This window comes from Arachis hypogaea, chromosome 15 (assembly GCF_003086295.3).
Source record: "Arachis hypogaea cultivar Tifrunner chromosome 15, arahy.Tifrunner.gnm2.J5K5, whole genome shotgun sequence".
Taxonomy (NCBI): domain Eukaryota; kingdom Viridiplantae; phylum Streptophyta; class Magnoliopsida; order Fabales; family Fabaceae; genus Arachis; species Arachis hypogaea.
Window position 1 is genome coordinate 667,661 of NC_092050.1, and position 21,255 is coordinate 688,915.

Genomic DNA, 21,255 nt, shown 5'->3' on the forward strand with positions numbered 1-21,255 from the left:
CTAAAAATATTAAATTACTAAATAAGTAAATATAAATACTAGCACATGTAAATTAAAATTGTTGGTCTTTAAACTTTTTCCTATATCAAAATCACCATTCTCAATCCAACTAACAATTTTACAAAGAAAACTTTGCATTGGAGTAATGAACTATATTCTCAACGAATTATACGCCAAATTGCTATTTTCCCTTTAGGGACAAACTACATATGTATACGACAGCTTGATTTTCCAATTTTATATTTTATTAAGGTGACAAAGTAAAAGTTAAAAATGAAATTAGTAACACAATTCAAAAGAAGGAAACTAATAAACCGCTAAAAAACACGGAGATACCTTCAACCTTAAAGAGAATGGAGGTACATACTATGTACTCATCAGTGCCATCACAAGGAATATGTCTTGTGGTTCTTGGCTTTTGAGAGAGAGAGAGAGAGGATAAATTAGTAGCAATCTATAATGTGTGCAAATTAAATATTCTGTCATATTAAAAACGATGAAAGAGGAATAACCGTGACATTCATCTTGTATATGGAACTAGAAAAATACAAATTGAGAAGTAGCAATTGAAAACAAAATGAGTAGCGAAACTAATAAAAATTGTCAGAATGCAGAATTTTATTAAATGAATTGAACGTGCTTATTGATACAGTAATATAATGTGATTTTGCTGATAAATGAAATCTAATGCGGAAGCTCCCCCCGGATCAATAATAGAGCACTAGCAACAACAACAACTAATAGTATTTAATGGCAAGAAATTGGAAACACTACTAGTGCAACTATAGCTATACATGATTCAACTCTACCCTAAAAAGTATTAGTAAGTCCTAATCAAGGGTGCACAAAACTGATGTTTGGTCGACCCGCATTCTTTTTCTCTTACTACTCTCTTGGTAGGTTCCCTGCATACACAAGAAAAACAAGGAAGAAGAGTAAATAAAAGTAGTAGAAAAGCTAATATAATGTAACTAAGATCCTATATAAAAAGCAAATACCTGTTGGTTGAGGGCATAGTAGAGTCAGAGTCAGATCTGCATTTGGAATGAACAATGGGTCCTAGTTGATGTCTGTCCAAGGTGGCCAATGTTGTTCCCATGGGTGCCTTAAGGTATGTGGCTCCTCTATACATCCACTCCTCCATTTCGTGGCTGTAAAACTCATCAAAGCCCTCTCCACACAGTGCACATCTACTCTGATCCTCTTCAGCAGGAACGCCTAACTCTTCCTCATCTTTCATTTCCTCTGTCTCCTCGGCAGCCAACAACCTTGGAATCGATTCCTTTCCCGAAGCCTCTGCACCACTCAGCCACATGCTCCCACTTGCAAACCACTTTTGAGACCCCTTCTGCTTCCGGCTTTTTGACATTCGGTTCCTAGTCACGTGCCAATCCATATGTCTACTGTGCTCATCTTGCCTTTTGAATCGGAGACCGCAGCTCCTGCATTGTCTAGGAAGATCACCGTATAAGGCACTGATTACACCTTCATGACGAACCTTCAAGATATCTGGATCGAACTCCGTCCCAATGAAATCCTAAAACACGAGTTCATTTAAATTACTATCTCAAATCAACAAACTAAAAAGGGAGGGAAATTAATAAAAGTATAGTTACCAGTCCGGCGGGTGGATTGGTGGGTGGATTAGTTACCGAGATCACACCGTGGTTCACTAGTGAACTAAGCAAATCAAGATATGCAGGTGGTGGTTGACTTGTCACTGAAGCATCAGCATGGGGATGAGACATCGTTTGTGATGGAGCAGTTGGGAGGCTTGAACATAAAGGTGGCAAGATTCCCCCATGTAAATATAAACTTTGGCCCAGCATATCAGGTAATGGATTTGAGATGGGCGTACTTATTGAGGCACCATGTCCTTGCAAAGAGCTCCCATGACTAATTTGTGTTGAAGATGGAATTTGAGGTGGAAGAAACTGTAGTTGAGGTGTTTGTCCATGATTTTGCAGGTTAGAGGAAACTGGTCCAGGTTGATTAGGCAATTGGTCATGTATAAACTGAGTTTTATTTGGGCCATGACCTACATTAGGACGTTTTTGCAATGGAAATGCTGTATTCAAGCCGGAAGGACGAGTGCCATGAGCATTGACAGCAGGGGGAGCAGCCCCCATAGTAAAGGGGTACTGTGAAGGATTAGATAGATCATTAGATAACTTCCTTTTCTTGGAGAATCTAACACTTGATTGCATAGAACTGCTGTTTCTACTACAGTCTACTAATCCTGGATTCACATCTTTCCAATCAAACTCCTCTTCTTCAGTGTCCTGCCATGATGCCAATGGAAACTTGCTCCCAAAACCATTTCTGCCAGGCTGCTCCACCAATAAAAGCTTAGTACTAGGAATTTCACGGCTTTTGTGACAACCATATGCCTCAATAAGAGCTCTTGGACTTTGACGTTGTTCATCATTGAGATTATAAGTCTTGGAAGTTTGAAATATGTTCCAATTATCACTAGAAAATCTCTTTTGTTGCCATTCATTCAATCCTCCTCCTCTTGTATTACCTACAGTTCCCGTTGAATCCAACCGATCACCACCAAGCTGTGAGGATGAAAACCAACACACGGTCAGAATGCAGCTTATCTATCTGCAGGATCTCTCTTTCTATTAACAGGTATAAACAGACACCTTTCTATTAAAACAAAAATTTGGCGGAAACATCTGATTGAGAAACACAAAATATATATATATATATAAAATTTATTTTCATCAATCATGACAAACAGCCTTAACGTATCAACAAAATCACTGATATTTTTGCATACAACACATATTTCACACAAAAGCTTACATTATCCATGATTGAACTAGAGTGTTCCATCTGCTGCAAGGATTGTGGTTTAGTGACATGTGCCCCAAGAATCGGTCCACGAAAATCATATGCCCCAAGGTGATTAGCAAAGGATTGTTGATTATTAACTGCTGGTGAAGATTGCAATTGAGCTTCAATATTGCTTAGGACAGAGGGAGGGAATATCTTTGACCAGGTACCAAAGAGACCTTGCAGAACAGAATGCAGATTGGGCTGAACCTGCCTGTATGCCTCACAGTAAACCTTGGCACACAATAGAATTGTTTCAATCTTTCAATAACAGAATAAAATAAAAATTAAATATAAGTAGAAATAACCATGCTCTAATTAACCTACTTGAGGTAGACGTAAAGAGAAGTGTTTAACATATTCCTGGCCAAAATTCTTCACAATACTGTCCAGAAGATAGAGAGAAGGAAGTTTTTTATCGGCAGGCACCTGGTAGAGGATAAATTTAAACAATTGAGGAACCATATAAACAACCGAGATTTAAATAATATTATAGCTTAGTTTTACTAATTTTCTACTGCACAAATATCAGCAAAAATGCATGACAGAATATCATTGTTATTTGCTAAAATAGAACTCAGGAAGTAACATTTAAAAAGCCATTCTTTACAATTTCTTTACAGACAATTCTCATCATGCCCTTTTTTTTATGTGGCGATAGGGAAAGTGATCTCTGAGACTCAATCTTAACAAAGGGTTGAAACTTTATTGACAAGATAAACCTTAAACCTTAACACATGTTCTTAATTACTCTGCCCCTGAGATCACCAATATATGAGATACAGCTAGGACGTGCCCCAACTTCACATTGTATGCTACTAATTTCGTTCCAGTTCAGTCAAGACCTGAAATGCGTTGTTTTATTCTTGGGCCTTAAGCTCAGTTTCGTCCTACGGGATTCATAGTGCCAATTGCTAGTTATCCGGGAAGTTATGTTATCCTAAAATTCTCTGTTCTTAGTTGAATAATAATAATAATAATAATTAGGTTAATGTTATCCTACCCTCTCTAAAATAACATGTAAGTTATCCTTTCTGATGTGGCATATTTTAATTGGATATTTATTTTAATCTGAGTTACTTTAATCTCATGAGGATTAATAATAGCTTTGGAAGACGGTGATGGCCTGACAGAAGAAGAAAATGGAACACCCAATAAGAGGGTGATACTTAGGAGACACAACGACACGACAAAAAAAAATGGGGAAAAATATTAGAAAGAGGTGGAGTATATTTTCTAAAAGAATGATTTGGGAAGAGAAAACAAGACACCCAATGAGACGGTGATGCTTGGAAGGCGTAACGACGACGACGAAAGAGTACAATGGAGAGGAGTAAACGCAATTAGAGAAAGTTTGAAGTACCTTTTTTAGAAAAATGACTGGGAAGAGAAAATAAGACACCCAATGAGACGATGATACTTAGGAGGCGCAATGAAGAAGATAACTCAAGTTAAAATAAACGCTAACTTACATGTTACTTTAGAGAGGGTAGGATAGCATTCACCTAATAATTAATGATTTAGAATCCATTCTCTCTCGCGGTAAACTCTCACGCAAATAAATCAAAGGCAAGAACAGATGGAACGATGAAGCCCGTTGGAATGAGAAGTAATGACTTTTCGTCGTGTTCGCAATCAAACAAGACCGTAAAGCAAATAAAAAATAAAATATAAAATAGGATTGGGAAAGAAAAATAAAACTTAAATGCTGATTTATGAGTAACTGCCAAAATTGAAACAACGCCCATAGAGGGACAACTTTCGACCCCAATAAAAGTAGGGTTTTCTTGTTACAAAAGGTGCGAAAAGGTGATAACTTTCCGCAGCAATGGAGACAGACCTCAAGAATCCGGTTGCAAATGACATCGGCGATGCCCTTGGCGTGTTTCCTCTGCTCGCCGGCAATGATAGTGAGATCGGTAATGATGGGGTTCACATTGGAGGTGAGTTCTGACAACAATAGCCCATAAGCTCGAACAATTTCTTCGGCAGTGAAAGCCTTGAGGTAGCCTTGGCGCTGTGGAAGTAAGGCGTAAAACCGACCCACGAGCATGGAATGAGAAGGCTTGTGCGTGATACCATTCGCCATTTGTGCGCAATAGAATTGACCAAGAAGAACTGGAGTTATATGGAATTGAGAGAAGATGAGATTGGATGAGATGTAAACCAGATTGTAGCCTCTCAATAACTATTTATAGAATCCTAAATCCCTGCCACCCAATACCCTATGTTGTTGCCGTGCGCGTCAAGTCAGCTTAATGCTATTGGGCTGGGCCTTTCTTTTTGCAATATCAGTGATGTATTCTTTTTAAAGGGAGTGGAACTGGTTCCAACTAGATTAGGCCAGAATGTCTTGCTTGGGGGAAGAGATGGTTGAAGGAAAATGGAATCAGGCATCTAACTATAACCCAAGCAGAAAAGGTTGTGAAGAATAGGATGTTCTCAAATTGAAACTTTTTTGCTTTGCTTTATGATGTTTTAAAACTTTTGAAAAAAATTCTCATTTTTTCTATGTTAAGATAATATTTTTTCTATTGATTACTTGAACTACTATTTCATACAAATTATATATCTTGTCAAAATATAGTACTTTTAAATAAAAATATACAAAAATTATATCATATATTAATATGTGTATAACTAAATTCTTTAAACAATATAAAAAAATAAAAAAGAAAGTAGTTTTATATCTCTCACTCAATTAAAAAGTTTATTTTTGTTATAATATTTATGGCATAAGTTTATTTTTCTGTCTTTCTTCCTCTAAAAAATTAACTTTTATTTTTGTTATAATATTAATCTTCTTCTTTCTTGGTTAAATGCTCACATATATATATCACATCACATAACTATATTAATTAAGAAACAAGATTCTTATCAAAATTCAAAACTTTTAAAGAAAATTAATCGAGATAATTCAAGTCAGTTTAAATAATAACTATTTCAATCATATTATTGATATGTTTAAAATTTATATATTAAAATTAATTTATTCATGTAAATAGTATCTAGAATATTTTCATATAAAAAAAATAAAATTTATTAAATACTTTAATATATTAAATTATTTAATATGATTAATACCTTTAAATATTTAAAGGACTGATTCAAATTTCTATAATTGATGAAATGGTTAAGTCTTAGAGCTTGTTTGGGTGAGCTTCTAATAAAAGATCTTATTTCGAGTTATCTTTTTTAAAAAATCTTATGGAGAAGTAAAAGTAATTTTATGTTTGGATATCTCATGCAAGAAGATCTTTTTATCTATCAATTATGTTTGGGTATAATAACATAAAAGTACTTTTTTGTTTATTTATTACATAAAAAACATCTTTTTTTAAGGAAAAAAGATCTTTTAAAAAAAATGTAAATTACAACTTCTCAAAAAAATCTTTTTTTGATTTTTTTAGTGTTTTTACTTTTATTATTAGAAATTTGCCAAACACGTTAAAAAAAAAAAAGATAATGAAAAAGATCTTTTTTTTTAACAAAATAACTGTGCCCAAACAAGCACTTACTCTTCTCTTAGATGCTCTCAATTCGAATCTTAAATAGACAACCTAAGACTAAATCGAATTAGGATGCTAATAATGTAAACTAAAAGGTTGTAAGTACCTAGTGAATTCTTTCTATAAAGATACTTAGTCAGACCATCAAAGGAAAGGAAGAGACAAATAAAACTGTGCTGAACTGTTTCATTTCCACTAAAAACCAATCTTTCTACCATAAAAGACCCTTCAACATCATAAAATATTATGTTTGCTAGCAAAAATCAGAGACATTGATTCACACATCTTAAAGAGTTTATCTTCATCTTAGGGAAAGAAACATATGCTGAAAATGAAAAATAGTAAAAAAAAAAAGGGTGAAAAATCAACATTTCTGATACATATACTTTTCCTTATGCATATCCAGAATGACAATATGCGTGCCAATTTTTCTAACCAAAAAAAAGTTTTATCTTTTAACATGAAAACATGATTACTGGTTTTCAGATAACAAATTCCCATAAATATAATAAAAACGACCAAAAATTTCAGAAAATAAAAGTTCGTACCCCAAACGAAGGTAGATCTAGCTTCGTCCATGTCGAAGCCACCTTAAATTTCATCGATGGAGGTTCCGGATGAAGCCACCGGCTCACTGCCGAGAACGAGACGGAGTGGCATCGGTGACTGCGGCAAATCGGTAGCAACGCACTGGTGAGGGATCGAAGACGCACGACGTGGAAGAGCGGTCGCGGTGAGCAGCATCGCCGGAGGAGAATAAGGTGTTGCGGATTGGCCTTGAAAGGGAATCATCGAAGATGAATGACCTAAAACCAAAAAGGTTTAAATAAAAATTTGAAATTATTAAGAAAAAAAAAACTATGAATCGAAAGAAGAAGAAGAAACAAAAAGAAGAGGCATGCATACCATTGTTGAAGGGAAGAAGAATCAGTGACCATATGCCTTCTCTGAGTTCTCTCTCTTTTTCTCACTTCTTTTCCCATTTTCTCCTTATTTCTTCCTTAGGCTTTTAACCCTCCTCTATTTTGTGAAACAAAGGAAAGGAAGAAAGTAAAGTGGACTCCGAGTAATAACAAGACACACCTAATTCCTTTGACCAAATAAGACAATTCATGCAGAATTTTTTTGTTTTATTTTTTAAAATTATTTTTATCATTAATTATATTTTTTAAGTATCATCATTAATATATTTTCATTATTAAAATTTGGTATCTAGTCATCAAGTGCCTTTTTTGCATGTTTGTTATTATGATGCCAAAAACATTTTAATCAAATGTGCAACTATTTACCAAACAGAAAAATATATATATATATATAGTTTATCACTTATTAAAATTGACGTTTTATAGCTAACTTTGTCTTTTATAAATCTTTTATGATATTTTTATCGTTTGATTTTTTAGAAATATTTTTGTTCGTACCTAAATTTTTGAGAGATATTTTTTTAGATTTACCTGTAAAAAAAATTTTTAATCTAATTTAATAGTAACTAAACAAAGTATTTTTTTCGTTAAAAAATATTTTTAAAAAATCTAAAAAATATGTTATTTTATTTTTATTAATTTTTAAATATAGTTTTATACACTCCTTTCTATTTTATGAAAATCTGTTATTAATAAAATAAAAAAATATAAAAACTCAATTACAATATAAGTTAATGTTCTAATTTAAAAATTTAAAATATCTATTTCCATTTTCATTTGAAAGTTGAAAGTGTTTCTTGCTGGAAGAACTGGATACGCTATAGATTCAGCTAAGCTACCTTGGTTCTCCTTTGCTATGCCAAACTGAACAGCAAAATTGTCTCTAGTACGATGATGGGGTACGAGGTTTGCACCTCAATCTTCAACACCACCAGCACCACTCCCACCCTTATCCCTTTCAATGATAATCTCTCCCCAGCTTGCCACGTCACCCCTTCTCCCTCTTCTGCTTCCAAGTCTTCACTTTTCTTCACAAAACACCAAAGAACAAAACTTTTCCCTCAGAATTTCAAACCCCATATCCTCCTATGCGCCTCTCTACCCAGTAAGTGTCCATTTTCCCACTTAGCATGTTCTTTTGGTTTCTTTGTAGCATTTTTTTTTTTGTTTCAATTATCTGTGCTTGAATGGGTTTTTGAAAAAGTTTAGTTTTTTGTTGTCTATTTGAAGTGATAAAGCTGTTACTTGAATTGGGTAGTAATATACTATGAAGTGATTGCCACTTTGTTGTTGTTGTGGAGGAACATGAATGTTCTAGTATACTTAATCGTTGAGGGTGTAAGAAATTAGCTTGTTAATAATTTGCTTTCTGTAGAGCACTAGTGCTAACTATATGGCAGAATAATAGTGTGTATAGTCGACTAAATCCCCATTTTGGTTCCTGAAATTTACGCAATTACTCATTTTGGTCCTCGAAATTCAAAATTACCAAAATTGGTCCTCCAGATTCAAGTTCGGGCACCAATGTGGTCCCTTGACTCTTTCTGGCGATGACTAAACAAATGGAATGCTGAGATGGCACCCAACCTACCACGTTGGATGATGAATAAACGACTTCGTTTACCCTTGGCACCTAAACAAGTCAGAAATGTCGTCGCTTTGTATATGAAGGGAGAAGAAATGATAGAGACCCAAAATAAAATATTCTTTTTCTTCTCTACCTCCACTATTCTTCATTTTTGACTTGTTTGGGCGCCAAGAGTAAACGACGTCGTTTACTCATCATCCAGCGTGGTAGGGAGGGTACTATCTTAGCACTCCATTTGCCTAATCATCGCCAAAAAGAGTCGAGGAATCATATTGGTGCCCGAACTTGAATCTGGAGGACTAGTATAGGTAATTTTAAATTTTGGGGACCAAATTGAGTAATCGCGTGAATTTCAGGGACCAAAATGGGGATTTAGTCGTGTATAGTCCATTTTCTTGTATCTTTCTTGTGTCCTGTTTGTGAAGGGTTTTCAAACTATTTTATTTCTAGGAGTGATTTTTTCGGGTTCGTGCATAAAATCGAAATTCCATTTCAGGTCCACAAGCTAGTAGCGCGTCGACAGCTCGAGTGGAGGAGCAAGAGGAGGTTGAAATTGCAAAGGGATACACTATGACTCAGTTTTGTGACAAAATCATAGATTTATTCTTGAATGAGAAGACCAAATCAAAGGAATGGAGGAAGTATTTGGTGTTCAGGGAGGAATGGAACAAATACAGGGACAACTTCTACAACAGGTGCCAAAAAAGGGCAGACATGGAGAAAGACCCAACCATGAAAGAAAAACTCGTTTCATTGGGGAGAAGGGTGAAGAAGGTAAATGATGCCTCTTTAGAATGTTGAATTTATGAATAGGGCCTTTTGTTGCTGAATGGAAGTTGGAAACAGCAAAGATTTCTTTTTGTTATTTTTTTTGAAACTATTGGCCTTTTGTCATGAAAACAAAAACTCAATCCATATTTGCAGATCATTTCATTGCGTTGCATGTTTCTTCTTAACTATTGTATTTTGTCAGAAACTGAAAAGTATAGATTAATCCATAGAAAAATTGTGTTCATATCCAGACACATTCTTGGTTTAGAGCTTCTTTCGTCGATTCTGTTTGATCAGGAGTAAGCATTGCAGATTGATGATGAAATGGAAGGACACTGTGACCTTCTCAAGGAGATACAAGATAGCCCTACTGACATTAATGCCATAGTCGCTCGAAGGAGGAAAGACTTTACAGGAGAATTCTTCCGCTACCTTAATCTCATTGCAGACACATTCAATGGCTTGGAGGATCGTGATGGTAAGTTGGAGACTATATAAGAGTGCAAGAAATCGTATTATTTTTTGGCCAAAATAAAAACTCATACTTTTTATTATATCTCAACTTGCCTGTTTCTTATGTTGGACTTCTTGTTTAATAGCTATTGCGAGACTCGGGACAAGATGCTTGTCGGCTGTCCGTGTGTATGATAATACTCTGGAGAATGTCGAGACGTTAGATGATGCGCAGGCTAAGTTTGATGATATCCTTGATTCTCCTTCTATTGATGTAGCTTGTGAGAAGATCAAAAGCCTTGCGAAGGCAAAGGACCTTGATTCTTCATTGATATTGTTGATCAATGGTGCTTGGGCTAAAGCAAAAGAATCTACCACAATGAAGGAAGAGGTATGATTGTGAAGTTTGATGTTGAATGGTTTTGTTGGTGTTCTCCCACCATCTTCCAAGAAAGACAAACGTATGCTTAAAATTATGCAAACCAATAATGTTGATGCTTTAAAAACATCAAACAAAGTAGATTGTGTTCGCATCGTGAGCTGATATAATTTCCATCTAATTGTATCTGCCGCTTCTGCGTTTTTAAAAACATTAAAGTGTTGTTACCATGAATGTTTCATACAGGGTCTTAAGATCTAACTGGAAATGTACTGAATTGATTGTTCTGATTCTTAAATTGATCTGTACAAGATGGAACTCCTCCTACTTTGTTCTTCTAGCATAGAATCCATGGTGCCTTAAACTTCTTTTTTGCTTACAAGTTATCCTTAAACTGCTTGCTGCATGTCCCACAACCTTGCTCTCTATATTATGCAGGTGAAAGATATAATGTACCAATTGTACAAGGCTACAAAGAGCAGCTTAAGGAGTATTACTCCAAAAGAAATCAAGCTACTTAAGCATCTGTTGAACATCACAGACCCCGAGGAGCGATTTTCTGCATTGGCAACGGCCTTCTCTCCCGGCGATGAACATGAAGTCAAGATCCCCGATGCTCTATACACGTGAGTGGGTTTCCGACTTATTCAATCAAATAGATAAAAGCGTTTTACATTGACAATGCATAGAAATCAAAACTCTTTGAAATGCATCTTCTTTTTGTAAATATTGTGATCTCTAATCTTTATTATGTGATTGTGAAGTACCCCAAAGGAGCTGCACAAGTGGATAAAGATCATGCTTGATGCATATAATCTGAACAAGGAAGAAGCAGATTTTAGGGAAGCAAGGCAATTGGATCAACCAATAGTTATGCGGAGATTGCTTATTCTGAAGGAGACTATTGAAGAGGAATATCTGGCAAAACCCCCCATTGAGAAGGCTGAGCCAATAGAGGAGTCTAAATTAGATGAGTTTTAAGGCACTAGCAAGTTGAAGCAGAGAAAATGATTAAATGTGAGGGAAAAAGGACTTGTAGACTTTAGGATAGTGTATGTTTTAAAATTTAGGAGAATTGTATTATTAATCCATGTTTTCATGGCATAATTTTGGATAGTATTTCTTTTAGGTACAAATTAATAAAGCATCTCTCTAGCTACCTATTTATATATATAAAATATCAACAAATGGAAACCTCAACCTTCTGCCACCAATAAGGTTGTTGATAACCCAAGCAAGAAAACTATGTTATATATGCAAATATTTTTTCATTTAGCCTTAAGAACCTTTTTAATTGATAAAAAGGGTTTCTTGTGACTGCATATAAATTATATTTTTAACAAGTGCTTTATGGCATGATTAAGATGCTAAGAAAAGGAAATATAATACATATATACTTATAGCATTTCGTACGACACAAGGGAAGTTCACTTTGAATTTCTGAATCATTACTCTTCAGATACTGATTAAAAGTTTTAGAAAATAACAAAAATAAAATTGTATACACCACAACCATTGCAATTTTTAATTCTCAAAAATGAAGGTTCTTGTTGTCATTATTACAATATCAAAGTTTATTCTACTCGAATTCATTTATTATTTATTTATCTATATATTACTATAATAATTAAATTCGATTGGATTGAACTTGAATCCAGACAGACTTGTTCAATTTAATTGGTTAAATTACATTTGTATAAACTTTTATATCAGAGATATAACCAATTATGTAACTTTTATAACATTTCAGAAGTAATTCTATAAAATTGGCTACAATGAAAAATCAAACTTGTTAGATTATAAATAATTCTATTATCTCATATTAAAATTATATATACATATAAATGAGAGAGCCTTAATTTTGGATAGAGTAGCTACTTGACTACTTCAACTTGTACTGCCTTTAACTGTCTTAGATTTGTCAAGTGATCAGTTTAATTAAGTATCGAGAATTTAAATCTCTCTTATACATGCAATAACTCATTGGCCATCCTTCAATAGAAGTTAGATCTACGACAAATTAATCCGAGATGCCATGTGCAACAAAAAAAAAAACTTGTACTACCTTTGATTGTTGACGTGCAATTTTGGTACTAGTTTGAGCTGCAGTACAAGTACAACTCTATCCCAATGATATCTCAATTATTAATGTTGCATGCACAATAAGTATGTAATCCAATTATATCTTATCAATCAATATATATTATATGTATTTAATGATATATAAAAGCTGTTTCATAAACACATTCTCCTTCAGCAAATTTCTGTACAAGAACCAACACCTTTTTTGCCTTTGTTGTTTCCACTTTCCAGGTATGTAACCGTTAACGGAAAGAAATATGAGTCAATTGTTTTTATTTGTATTTATTTATTTCTTGAAGTAGTGAATAGTGATTCAAAAACCAATTGACTTTATACATAGTGGATGATCATAGTGTTTTATCTGATCAGGAACACACTCTTAAGTTTTGGTTTCAAAGATTTTGGAAATTAGGTCCCTTTCTTTTTCACTCTAATCTTTCTCGTTGACCAACTTCTGAATTGTGATACAAGGTCTCTTTTTTATCTGAATTTGCCACATTCATTGTCTGGTACCATTCCTTCTGATAACACAAGAATCTGATCAATTTTGTTTCTCCTTGGATAAATTTTCAGTTTTGATGACATATATGGTTGACTAATATGTCTTAAAGTATATTAACGGTTGAAGTTTATACCAGATTGTTTCTGAAAGAGAGTGTGTTTTGCAGGTTGAATTGAGAGAATGGAACCACAGCAAGAATTAGAGTGGATGGAAGCTCAGAACATTGCAGTAAGTGTGGACCTTGAAGCCGCCGCGAAAAAACAGCTTCAGTTCCTTGCAGCTGTAGATAGGAATCGTCACCTCTATGATGGTTCTGCTCTTGACAGGGCAATCTATAGGTGAACATTCTCTGAATTATATTTATTTGTTTCCCTTGCTGTTTATGGAGTTTCACATCTACCAGCTGTTTGATATTTTTCCTGTGAGAAAGGATTTAACCTTCAAACTCTTGGTTTGCTTGTCTAGTTTAACTCAATGAAAATGCATAACTAGGTACAATGCTTGTTGGCTTCCCTTGCTCGCGAAACATTCTGAGTCTTGGATCTTTGAAGGGCCTTTGGTAGTTCCTCTTGACTGTGAATGGGTTTGGCACTGTCACAAGCTCAACCCGGTAGCGTTTCAGACCAGAAAAATATTTACATGTTCCTGATTGTTTGGTGGAATTGAGATGCTAATGTAATGTTTTGGTTCTGTTCCACAGGTAAGATACAAGTCTGACTGCGAGGAACTTTACGGTCGGATGCTCGACAACTTTGGTGTTGTCTCCACTGTTGAAGGAGTTTGTAGCAGGCAAACTGAAGAAATATGGAATAAAATGTATCCTAATGAGCCCTACAATGTTGATTTGACTAACCTTCTTCCAGAGGATATCTCTGAAAGGATTTCAAGTCTTGCAAAATACACCAAATATGATCTGGTTTCAGCTGCCAAGAGGCAGAGTCCATTCTTTTACCAGGTAATGGAGAATTCGTGTTTTTGTCTATTTCTATTGTCTCAGGTTTTTGAGTAACCACAAATTTAGGAAAATTTTGTCCCAAGATAGAGATGTTTCCCTTGCTTTTTTATATATGTATTCTGTTCGGAACAGATTTATGTCTTCTATTATCTCTATATTTCTGTCATGAGATAGTTACCAAATGAGATTAGTCCACAGGTCACTGGTTGGTCTATTTGTGGTTGAATAACAAGTGGTTTTGGGAATTTTTTTATTTTGTAGTTTCTTTTATTAATGGTCAATTATTGTTCATGGAAAGTTCATAAAATGTTTATCTTCTGAATGGATCCTATATTTCTCCTTTGTGAAAGGTATCAAGACCCCACATGAAAAATGATCTGTTTATCAGGGAAGCCGTGGCCAGGTACAAAGGCTTCCTGTATCTTATCAAGAGCAACAAGGAGAAGGGTATCAAGCGCTTCTGTGTTCCGACTTATGACATCGACCTAATCTGGCACTCTCACCAGTTGCATCCAGCTTCTTATTGTAAAGACCTCAACGAAGCACTTGGAAAAGTACTGGAACATGATGATACAGACTCAGACAGAACTAAAGGAAAGAAACTGGATACTGGTTTTTCTGGAACAACAAAACAGTGGGAAAACACATTTGGTACAAGATATTGGAAGTCTGGAGCAATGTATAGGGGTAATGCTCCATCTCCTATCACAAGTAGCCCTTATTCATCTACCATGATTCGCAAGAAGGTTGTTCCTTCAGATGAAAATCCACATGAAAATTTGCTACAAGATCGGAAAATCGTGGAGGTACTTTATACATGGATATTTCACCTAACTACTTTGTTTAAATAATTAAATTGGCAGAGATTTTGAAACGGGGAAAGCATAAACTCGACCTTAGAATTACGTTCTTGTAGATGTAATTTACGCCTGAATTATTTTTCAGGTTCTGTTAGAGTTTGTTGGGGTTAAAAACTTACCCGAGGGACAAGAAAGAGGTCTTCATGTCATATTTTCCAAATCACAGCCTGATGCATTTCTTAATGCTAAAAGGAGACTAAGTATTTTGTCAGAATCTAAAGAAAAACAAGTTGCATCATTCCAGTGTGAGCCTACAGGGGAGCTACATTTTGAGCTCATGTCACATTCTTCTTCTAGCTTAGCAATTAGAAGATCAGCAAAGACATTGGGATCTTCTTCATTCCCCATGAAAGACTATCTAGACCCAGTTTCACAACTCTCTGTTGAGAAATGGTTGGAGTTGGTGCCAAGTTCTGGTACAATTAGCTCAAAGCCAATCATGTTAAGAGTAGCCATCTCCTTTACTGTCCCAGTTTCTGCTCCATATGTGCTTGAAATGACTCGGTCATCCCCATTTTCGAAAAATGCATGTTTCTTCAATCTTCCTGTTAGGGCTCGCCATGCCAGGAGCTGGACTCATGCCACAGATGAAACTGGCATCACATTCATAAGCCTTCTAATGAGGTACAGTTTAGGAATTACTTGAAAAATAAATGCATGCATTGATTCCTTATGGTTATGCCGCCAATTCGAACAATGCAATCGTTTTTCCATATGATTTCCAATAAAATTTGGTTAGGCAACAAACAATCTTAGTGGTCCCTCTCACTTATTATTATATTGTAGGGATTTGAAGGACTCAGAAAACACAGGAAGTATAGGAAAGGAGGTTGTTGGCCTCATGAATTCTGGTGAAACTCGAGTTCTGGCTAACACAACGGAAGATGGATGGTCTGTTATGAACAACCTCTGGTTGTTTAAGAAAATAAAAAATGATGGTCATCTCTTTGAGCTTATTGGCTCCACGATGGTATGCATTTATTCAAAATCATTTGTTTGTAAAATATATTGGCATGCAGGGAAACTTTAGCGAGGTTTGATCCACGTAATTGACCCTATTTAGTGAAACAAGTCTGCCATACTTTCTTGAGGGCAAACAAAAATTTCATGCTTAAGCGTATCCATTGATTGGGTTACCTCACTCTGATTTACATTATTTCAAGATAGCCTTGTTCAGTGAAGTTGAACGTGGTGATGGATTTGAAATCTATGAGAAACTGATCACTAACTCTTGTGATTTCTGGTACAGGTGAAGCTCTTCCCAGGAAGAAAGCTAGACTATGAAGCTAGGCACCATGGGAAACAAGCAAATGAAACGGGCTTGTTAACCGCAGTCGAATTCTCCACAGAAGATCCTTATGGCAAAGCAGTAGCATTGCTTGACTTGAGATCAAGAATTGTCATGGTACCATATCCTCGTGCTAAGAAGGCACATAATTCAATTTGATTAAATATTCTTCAAGCTACAAGTGCTGAGTGCTCCAAACAATATAAGAAATGTATTATTTATACTTATCCGATTTGGTTCCCACCAGGCACCAACTTGACATACGTCAAACCTATCTTATATGGGTCAGAAACATTATCCCATAAAAGAGTATGCTTTAACTTGACATACGAGAATAAAAAAGTACATATTTTTTATTGCATATAGATGAAATATACTACTATATACACAAGAATGCACATAAAAATGTCCCATTATTTTATATTAACCTCTGTGTGTAAAATTGAACAGGCTAAGGAAAAGTGGATGGTGTTGCCTGGGATCATATTGGCTTTCATTGCTTCTAACATGATGAAGAAAGAAGGGTTTGAAGGCATCATTGCTAAGAGTAAAGATCTGAAGGTGAATGGTTCAGATGAGGCAAAAGATAAGATAGAACTGAAGGGAGTGGACTCAAACATCAATAATGTGTCAAGTGGAAATGCTGCAGGGTTGACAAAAAAGCTTGGAGGCTCAGCTGGAGGCTTTGGGAACAATGAAGTAAAGAGTGGTGGCTGTGGAGGCTGCGGTGATGGTGCTTGTGGTGGAGGGTGTGGAAATATGGTTAGAAGTGGTGGTGGATGTGGTTCTGGTTGTGGCGGAGGCTGTGGAGGAGGGTGTGGAAACATGGTAAAGAGTGGCGGCTGCGGAAGTGGTTGTGGTGCTGGTTGCGGGGGAGGGTGTGGAAGCATTGTAGAGAGTGGTGGCTGCGGAGGTTGTGGTGGCGGTTGTGGTGGTTGCGGTGGAGGGTGTGGTAGCATGGTAAAGAGTGGTGGTTGTGGTGCAGGGGGATGTGGTGGAGGATGTGGAGGTGAGAACATGAATAAGAGTGGTGGGTGTGGCGGTTGTGGTGGTGGTTGCGGTGGTTGTGGTGGTGGTTTTATGGACAGTAATAAGGCAGTGGCTGCATGAACATGAAGCCTGCTTTGGTGATTTGTGAATATCAGCTTTTAATTTCTGTAATTAGCACTATTAATCTCTCGTTAAATAAACATGAGAGAGTTGATGACTAAGAATTTGAAACAAAATTGAACAAGGAATTTGACTAGTAAAATTTCTACTTGTTTCTTGAATCATTACAACTAGTGCTTAGTTGTTATAAAAATTACTATTTTATTATGAAGGCTTGCCTATATAAAGGCTTAATATGTATGTTGTTAATGATCTCTCCATGAATCAAAATACTTAGTGTTTGTTTCAAAAAAATTCTCTCCTTATTATTATGAGTGTTAGTGAGTTTGAGAGATGAAAAATATGATAGCGTCGTTTATATGAGTGAGTGATCCTAGGGCCAATTAAGTGTGGGTATTTTACTTACAATTGGTATCAGAGCTGGTTAATCCAGCGCCTGGTGTTTGAGAGTTTGTGAGGTGTGAGAGAGTTCTCACATAGTTGTTTATTCATAGAGTCAGTATGGCAAACACTTTCAATATTGTGTGGTCCAGTCCCAAGTTAGATGGGAAACTTGATTATAGTTATTGGGAGACTTTGATGTCCACCCATTTGAAGGCCCAGAACCTGTGGAATTTCATTGAACCAAGTTCGCAAGAAGGAGCAGATGCTGCCCAACAAAGGAGAGATCAATTGGCGTTATCTCAAATTCATCAAGGAGCATATTATACGGTATTTGGCAAAATAGCAAATGCCAAAAGTGCAAAGGAAGCATGGAACACGTTGAAGCTGTCATACAAAGACGTAGATAAAGCTCAGAAAGCAAAGCTACAGTCTTTAAGAAGAGAATATGAAAGGTACGAGATGTCTAGCTCATAAACCGTTGAGCAATATTTTACTCATGTTACAGATCTTGTCAATAAGATGAGAGTCTATGGAGAAGATATGCCCGATAGCAAAGTGGTGGAGAAAATTCTTCGCACCATGCCGATGAAGTATGACCATGTGGTGACTACGATACTAGAGTCTCACGATATGGATACTATGACGATTGCAGAGTTGCAAGGAACCATGGAAAGCCACATCAGTAGAATACTGGAGAAGTCAGAAAAATCAACCGAGGAAGCCCTGAAAAGTCGAGTGAATTTCAACAACGTTGCAGAATCAAGCCGTACACAAGAAGGACGAGGTCGAGGTTTTAATTTTCACAGTAGAGGCTGAGGAAGTTTTAGAGGTAGAGGTCGTGGCAATTACAACCAAGGAAGTTACAACAATTTTACACCACCTAATCAAGAAAGAGGTGGAACGAATTTCAGCCCTGTCAACCGAGGAAGAGGTCGAGGCAATTTTTATCAAGAAAGAACCAATTTCAACTGTTTTCATTGTGGAATGTATGGACACAAAGTAGCAGATTGCAGATTCAAAATGGTGAATAACAATCAAGCACACGTTGCAGAAAATCAGCATCAAAACACAAATGATAATCCTGGTACTCAGACTTTATTTTTTACAAGTAATTCATGTGCTGAAGATGAAAATATATGGTACTTGGATAATGCTTGCAGACTTGCAGTAATCATATGTCTAGTAGAAAGGAGTTATTTTCTTTAATAGATGATTCAGTTAAACTATTATTGAAGTTTGGTAATAGTACAAAGATCCCTATTGAAGGAAAAGGGCACATACCAATTAGATTGAAATATGGTTCTCTGAGTTATATTTCTGATGTTTTCTATGCTCCTGAACTTGATTACAATTTACTGAGTATGGGGCAATTATCTGAGAAGGGATATAAGATGATAACTTATCGTGGATATTGCACTATATTTGACAACAATGGAAGGTTCATTGATAAAGCAAAGATGACTTCAAACAGAATATTTCCGTTAAAAATTCAACATGTTAATCCCTCTTGCATGAGTTCTGTGATACTTGATGATAACTGGTTGTGGCATATGCGGTTTGGGCACTTTCATTTTTCTGGCCTAAACTACCTGTCAAGAAAAGGACTTGTTTCTGGTCTACCACGGATTCATATTCCCAATTGTGTTTGTGAGATTTGTCAACTGGGAAAGAAGCACAGAGATCCATTCCCTACAAGAAAGTCTTGGAGAGCTAGAAGATTACTTGAAATTGTGCATTCAGATCTTTGTTCTGTAGAAGTTCCAAGTAATGGTGGTAGCAGGTACTTTATCACTTTTATTGATGATTTTAGTAGATATACATGGGTATACTTTCTGAAGCAAAAATCAGAAGCATGTGATGTCTTTAAGACATTCAAGGCATTTGTCGAAAAACAAAGTGGCTGTAAAATCAAAATTCTCAAAACAGACAGAGGAACAGAATATCTTACATGTTCATAATACTTTAAGCAACACGGAATTCAACACCAACTAACAACTAGATACACTCCTCAACAAAATGGAGTTGCTGAAAGAAAGAATAGAACCATCATGGATATGGTCAGATGCATGCTCAAGTCAAAACAAATGCCTAAAGAGTTTTGGGCAGAAGCAGTCGCAACAGCAGTTCATATTTTAAACAGGTGTCCAACAAAAAGTGTTCGTGATAAAACTCCAGAGGAAGCTTGGAGTGGAAAGCGGCCTTCCATTCATCATTTCAGAGTCTTTGGGTGTATCGCTTATGCCCACGTACCAGATCAATTAAGGAAGAAGTTAGATGACAAAGGCGAGAAGTGTATCTTTATTGGCTATAGCACAGACTCAAAAGCATACAAGTTGTACAATCCAAAAACAAAGAAAGTGATCATCAGCAGAGACGTGACGTTTGACGAGAAAGCCATGTGGGACTGGAACACAAAGACAGAAAAGCAGTCGATTGTAATTTCAAATACATGTGATGATAATGAAGAAAGACAACCAGACACAACTGAACAACCAGAATCATCTAGAAGACCTCAAAGAGAGAGGAGACTACCTGCTAGATTAGCAGATTATGAAGTTGGCAATGACAACAATCCGTCCGATGAAGAAATCATAAACTTTGCTCTATTTTCAGATTGTGAGCCGTTGAACTTTGAAGAAGCCTTTAAAGACAACAATTGGAAGAAAGCAATGGATGAGGAGATTCATGCCATTGAGAAGAATGACACATGGGAGCTGACAGATTTACCAGCAGATAAGAAGCCGATTGGAGTAAAGTGGGTTTACAAGACTAAGTACAAACCTAGTGGTGAAGTTGATCGTTTCAAAGCAAGATTAGTTGCAAAAGGATACAAACAAAAACCAGGTATCGACTACTTTGAAGTATTTGCTCCTGTTGCTAGATTAGATACTATTCGTATGATTATTTCACTCTCGGCTCAAAATAAGTGGAAGATACATCAAATGGATGTTAAGTCTGCATTTCTAAATGGCACTTTAGAAGAAGAAGTGTATGTTGAGCAACCTGTAGGATATGAAGTTCTTGGAAAAGAAGATAAAGTTTATAAATTGAAGAAAGCTTTGTACGGATTAAAGCAAGCACCAAGAGCATGGTACAAGAAGATTGACTCTTATTTCATTGAGAATGGTTTCAGAAGATGTCCGTTTGAGCATACTCTTTATATCAAGTTCGTTGAAAATGGAGATATCTTGATCGTGTGTCTTTATGTTGATGATTTGATCTTTACTGGGAACAATTTGAAGATAATTGCAGAATTCAAGAAGGCTATGATAAAGCACTTTGAAATGACAGATATGGGCTTGATGTCTTACTTTCTTGGCATTGAAGTAGTTCAAAAAGATGGTGGAATTTTCATTTCTCAAAAGAAATATGCAAATGATATTTTGAAGAAATTTCAGATGGAGCACTCAAAACCATTTTCTACTCCAGTCGAAGAGAAGTTCAAATTGTTGAGAGAAGATAAAGGAAGAGCAGTAAATCCCACATACTACAAAAGCTTGATTGGAAGTCTGAGATACTTGACTGCGACTAGACCAGATATTGTGTTTGGAGTTGGTTTGCTTAGCAGATTTATGGAGGAGCCTTGTATCAACCATTTGCAAGCGGTAAA

The 21,255-nt window shown here is 35.9% G+C and overlaps 3 protein-coding genes across 4 annotated transcripts; 2 read left to right on the forward strand and 1 right to left on the reverse strand.

Annotated features, from left to right (window-relative positions):
• Positions 1–600: 600 nt before the first annotated feature.
• On the reverse strand, positions 601–7,414 carry LOC112747374 (polyadenylation and cleavage factor homolog 4-like). Of its 2 annotated transcripts, XM_025795354.3 has the most exons (8): positions 7,257–7,414; positions 6,899–7,156; positions 4,682–4,959; positions 3,169–3,270; positions 2,812–3,075; positions 1,617–2,561; positions 999–1,537; positions 601–905 (listed from the first exon to the last, which is right to left on the reverse strand). In XM_025795354.3, the coding sequence occupies exons 2-8, from the start codon at positions 6,927–6,929 to the stop codon at positions 821–823; spliced, it is 2,244 nt and encodes a 747-aa protein (XP_025651139.1). In that variant the 5' UTR covers positions 6,930–7,156; positions 7,257–7,414; the 3' UTR covers positions 601–820. The 2 variants fall into 2 exon arrangements, with proteins under 2 accessions (XP_025651139.1, XP_072073506.1); XM_072217405.1 differs by lacking the exons at positions 4,682–4,959; positions 7,257–7,414.
• On the forward strand, positions 7,400–11,642 carry LOC112747375 (uncharacterized protein At4g37920-like). Its single transcript, XM_025795356.2, has 6 exons — positions 7,400–8,378; positions 9,358–9,635; positions 9,945–10,110; positions 10,232–10,476; positions 10,903–11,090; positions 11,229–11,642. Exons 1-6 carry the CDS (start codon positions 8,165–8,167, stop codon positions 11,443–11,445), a joined length of 1,308 nt encoding a protein of 435 aa, XP_025651141.1. The 5' UTR covers positions 7,400–8,164; the 3' UTR covers positions 11,446–11,642.
• A 917-nt stretch (positions 11,643–12,559) lies between these two features.
• On the forward strand, positions 12,560–19,151 carry LOC112747376 (glycine-rich domain-containing protein 1-like). Its single transcript, XM_025795357.3, has 9 exons — positions 12,560–12,777; positions 13,215–13,386; positions 13,541–13,658; positions 13,749–14,003; positions 14,354–14,809; positions 14,949–15,487; positions 15,650–15,833; positions 16,113–16,268; positions 16,602–19,151. The coding sequence occupies exons 2-9, from the start codon at positions 13,229–13,231 to the stop codon at positions 17,259–17,261; spliced, it is 2,526 nt and encodes an 841-aa protein (XP_025651142.1). The 5' UTR covers positions 12,560–12,777; positions 13,215–13,228; the 3' UTR covers positions 17,262–19,151.
• Positions 19,152–21,255: the final 2,104 nt, after the last annotated feature.